Genomic DNA, 4244 nt, shown 5'->3' with positions numbered 1-4244 from the left:
CAGGCGAATTGGGTTGAAAGGGTGAACCGTAATATTAAAGCTATGTTGCAGTCATACGTTGCGGGGGATCATAGAACGTGGGATGTGCATTTGTCAGACCTGCAGTTTGCGTTAAACTCTGCAAAGCATGATACTACTGGGCACACGCCGGCTGAAATTTTTCTAGGACGTAAATTATGTTCGTATTTTGACCTCCAGTTGGGGGGGGGGAGGAGAGAGTATCGAACCCGCTGTACAAGCGGATTAAGGCCAAGCAACAGGCCGCAGCGGCTAAAGCTAAGTTATACTATGATACCCACCGCCGGGGCAGCACAATCGCTCCAGGGGCTAGAGTTATGATAAAGACACACCCGTTGTCAGACGCACGCAAGAACTTTAGTGCAAAACTAGCCCCTCGGTTTCAGGGTCCCTATACGGTGCTACGAATGACGTCACCTTTGAACGCGGTCCTAGCGGACGCTAAGAACAAAGAGCGGGTGTGCCATGTCGACCAGCTGAAACTGGTCGAATAATGGGCCATGTAAATACGTCGAGTAGAGGCATAACTCGGCAGGTGAAGAATCAATTATCCTGCCAGTTATGCGCGAACAATGGTGCTGCGCTATGAGCAACGGTAGCTGCAGCACATAGTCACATGCTATAAGAAGTGTACCCAGTGCATTTAGCATGTGATACGGTTGGTATTACAGACTCTCCCCCTGGACACTGCTTCGAAGGAGGGGAGAGTGTAAGGTGTATATCGTCACATACGAGTCGAAGCCATTCTACGGGATTCTACAGGATTCACACTCGGCCTACAACCTAGGATTCCCGGCAAGCCAGGCAAGGCCACGACGGCCAGCGTATATAAGGACCGCCTGGGATCGACTCGGGGTGCTCCATTCTACCAGACGGCCAGGACACCGACCGTGTAAGGATCCAACCCTTACAGTACTTAAACTAGAACTAGAAAAGTTTGCTATTATAATTAGAACTCTTGATTAGAATGATACAATAATAATGGAATAATTGCACTGCAATGTGTGTGACATCATGTCATGCATGTGCATGGCTGAGTAACATAATCATTAGCATCGATTTCACCTAAGACTGTATATTCTATAATTTTTGCAATGTAAGCTCAAATTTAGAAAGCAATAAATGATACTTTATAACATAACTCTACAAACTAATTAATTTGAATCTTTGATGTGTATACAGGCATTCTTCACGGAACTTTCTCCGTGGTGCTTTGCAGTCCAGAAGCACTAACACTACAGATATGGAGAGATATGCTTGTGAACTTGGGGGAGCGTCTTTGCTTATTCACATGTGATGGAGCACACTGCGTATCAGAGTGGTAATGTGAACAACATTTATTAAGACCAATTTGTTTAAATAAAAGCGTGTATTAGGTAGTTACTGTCACAGGTGACAAACTACGTGTAATTGTTGGTGTGATTTCAGTAAAACTAGTGAAGGTTGAGACATTGTTGGAATGTATCTTTTTCCATTGCTACATATTGATGAAAAATACAATTACTCATTTCTGAAAAGTAAATGTTAAGATTTCAGTAAATAGCTATGCATGCACACAAATAGAATGCGTGTGAGATTCTAAAATCTGAATGACAAACGATAGCATGGGCAATAAGTTTTTGTAGCATATCACATTATCATTTAAGCAATGGTCTCTCATACACATCGTTTCAGGGGTCTTGATTTTCGGCCGCAGTACAAGGATGTCAGCCAGATTTATTCGATCCTCCATAAGAACACGAGGTGGCTATTTCTAACTGCAACATGCACAGACGAGCTGAAAGTCAAGATCCTCTCAGTTTTGAATCTCGCTAAGGCAACTATCAAGACAGTTGCCTTAATACCGGACAGGTAACAACACCAATCATGTTTTCTCCATTCTTCTTAACGTTTTATGGCATACTACACCTATTTCAACTCAGACAACACATGGCCATGGCCAATATATGTTTGTACATTGAAATGCTGTTACACTCTTATAATAATATAACAATTAGCTTCTGTTAATTTGTATGCATAGCTTAAAACAACATTAGACAAACACCGACAGGCTTTACAGATTTTTAAATTGATAAATTAACAATTTACAACGCTTTTACTTACATAGGAAGAATATATACCTTGGTGTCAAGGCACACAAAGGTTTAGATTACATGGAGGAAGTGAAGTGGCTTGTGGATCACACCAGACTGAAGGGTTGCGATGCTGACAAAACCATAATATACTGCAGGTGATTACTTACACTAGATAAGAGGCACGTTTAGATTTCCATCACCAGTCAGAAAAATATTGAATATATTGTATCGCCGCGGGGATACTATGGTTTCACGTCTGTCCTGCCTATATTAGACTTTGACCTTTACCATATGTCCCATTCCGCTTTATAATTAGGGCCTCTAATTGACCTCGCGCGACCAAACCTGTTATGCTTACACATCTTGTGGAGAAGGTGTGTAACGTACCAAAACCAGGAGATATTTCATTCATACTAAATCGAAAGGGATACATGTCGGTGGCGACAACTGCTATTTCTAGATAATTAGAACATTATAAGTCTGATAATTTGATAGCTTAATTCTCTGGTTTTGGCAGATCCATAACCAATGTGGGAGATGTATTCCACAACCTCACAGAAGAACTTGGCGATGCAGCATGGCACAACCGGGAACATAAAGTAGAAAATCTAATAATCACCATGTATCACAGTAGCATTGGCAAAGAACAAGAAAAATACATCCTTCAGAACTTCGTGCAACCTACATCCAAAATCCGGTGCATTGTCAGCACAATAGCTTTCGGCATGGGCGTTCAAGTGCCTGATATTCGCAATGTTATTCACCTTGGTCCAAGTAGAAGCGCTCTGCAATACTGGCAAGAAGTTGGTCGAGCTGGCCGAGATGGATTGCCTTCCTCTGCTCACCTTTTACTTGGTCCAAGAGCCCTCGATACACGTCGCATGCAGGAGGACATGCTCCACATTTGCCACCAAGTTCGCGATAAGGGTTCTTGTGTGAGGCTGGCTGTCCTACAAATGGCTGAAACGCCAGAGCTAACAAAGCACCCAACATGTAGAGGATGTTGTGAGAAGGATATGTGTAAGTGTTCGGCGTGTTGTTGCTGTTCAGTCTGTCGCACAGCATATAATTATTTATAATTATTACACAGAATAAGTAAACAAGGAAAAATGTTATTCAAAGAAACATTAGTTCTTCACAGTCACAGACGAAATGACACGAATAACCCCCATATATATATATATATATGTATATGCATCTACATGCAACTTCCCACCTACGAAACTAAACTTGCATCAGAAAGCAGTTATAAACATAATGTATTTAAATTTATTTATATTTTACAGGCTGAATGAGGGCTTCAGGAGCAAGCCACGAATGAAGAGAGCACCTCCGTAAGCATACGTTTACTTAAAGAGGCTGGTTCTCAAAACAAAACGCATAAATACACCTACTAACTGTGAGCATACTTGCAGTACGAAAACATCACGAAATGTTCTCATTGAGCCAGAAATGTGGTCCGAAGTAGAGCATTTTGACAATTTCCTAATATACAGCCATATGCCCTGTTACGCGTGTATGTATATATAATATGCATATATAGCGGAACGACTGTGACTGCGATGTGCGATTATATAGATATCATATATATAATATATCAATGGAAATCAAACATACTAACGAAATCAGTGTTTTCGCGATCTGAGCATATATAATGAATTTGATTTTAAGACATGAAATAATGAATAAGATTTTTAAGATATCAAATCTGCTGCACATACAGCACACAGATAAGCTACCAGCGAAAAAAATACACGGGAGCGGCGAGCGATTTCGCTCCCATCAGCTTTCAAAGTGCTAAATATGTTCTTTGTATTACTGTAGATAAACCATTGTAAAAATGTCAAATTTCAGTCTTATATTTCAAAAGCAGCCTAGTAGTCTTCACAGAGCTAATAAACACAAGTTCCTTTGCTGGGATAGATAGATTTGCAGCAAATTTAAGGGGTAATAATTTAGTGTATCTACTTGGATGTTTCAGAATGAACTGGTCAAACATAACCAGTGAAGAGGACGAGAGCCTGGTCGCTAAGTTAGATCATAGGAATAGGTTCAAATGGTTGTGTGGAATGTTTGAAATACTATATTTTATTTCCTACTAGATTTCCATACCCACGGCGGTCGGGGGGAGGGGCGCCCTGTGCGGTACGG

The 4244-nt window shown here is 41.0% G+C and overlaps 1 protein-coding gene across 1 annotated transcript; it reads left to right on the top strand.

Annotated features, from left to right (window-relative positions):
* The first annotated feature begins 1268 nt into the window (after positions 1 to 1268).
* LOC106817719 lies at positions 1269 to 2346 on the top strand. Its single transcript, XM_014822408.1, has 2 exons — positions 1269 to 1869; positions 2126 to 2346. The coding sequence occupies exons 1-2, from the start codon at positions 1667 to 1669 to the stop codon at positions 2250 to 2252; spliced, it is 330 nt and encodes a 109-aa protein (XP_014677894.1). The 5' UTR covers positions 1269 to 1666; the 3' UTR covers positions 2253 to 2346.
* The last annotated feature ends 1898 nt before the right edge of the window (positions 2347 to 4244 follow it).

Source organism: Priapulus caudatus, unplaced genomic scaffold (assembly GCF_000485595.1).
Source record: "Priapulus caudatus unplaced genomic scaffold, Priapulus_caudatus-5.0.1 Scaffold1839, whole genome shotgun sequence".
Classification (NCBI taxonomy): Eukaryota; Metazoa; Priapulida; class Priapulimorpha; order Priapulimorphida; family Priapulidae; genus Priapulus; species Priapulus caudatus.
Note: the sequence above shows the minus strand (reverse complement) of the source record. Positions and strands in the feature narration are given on the sequence as shown.

Excerpts from the sequence above, each read along its gene's own strand:
- LOC106817719 (XM_014822408.1), top strand. The coding sequence starts at position 1,667 with ATGGTCTCTCATACACATCGTTTCAGGGGTCTTGATTTTCGGCCGCAG. Across the intron at positions 1,870-2,125 it reads GTTGCCTTAATACCGGACAG|GAAGAATATATACCTTGGTG; the intron begins GTAACAACACCA and ends TTACTTACATAG.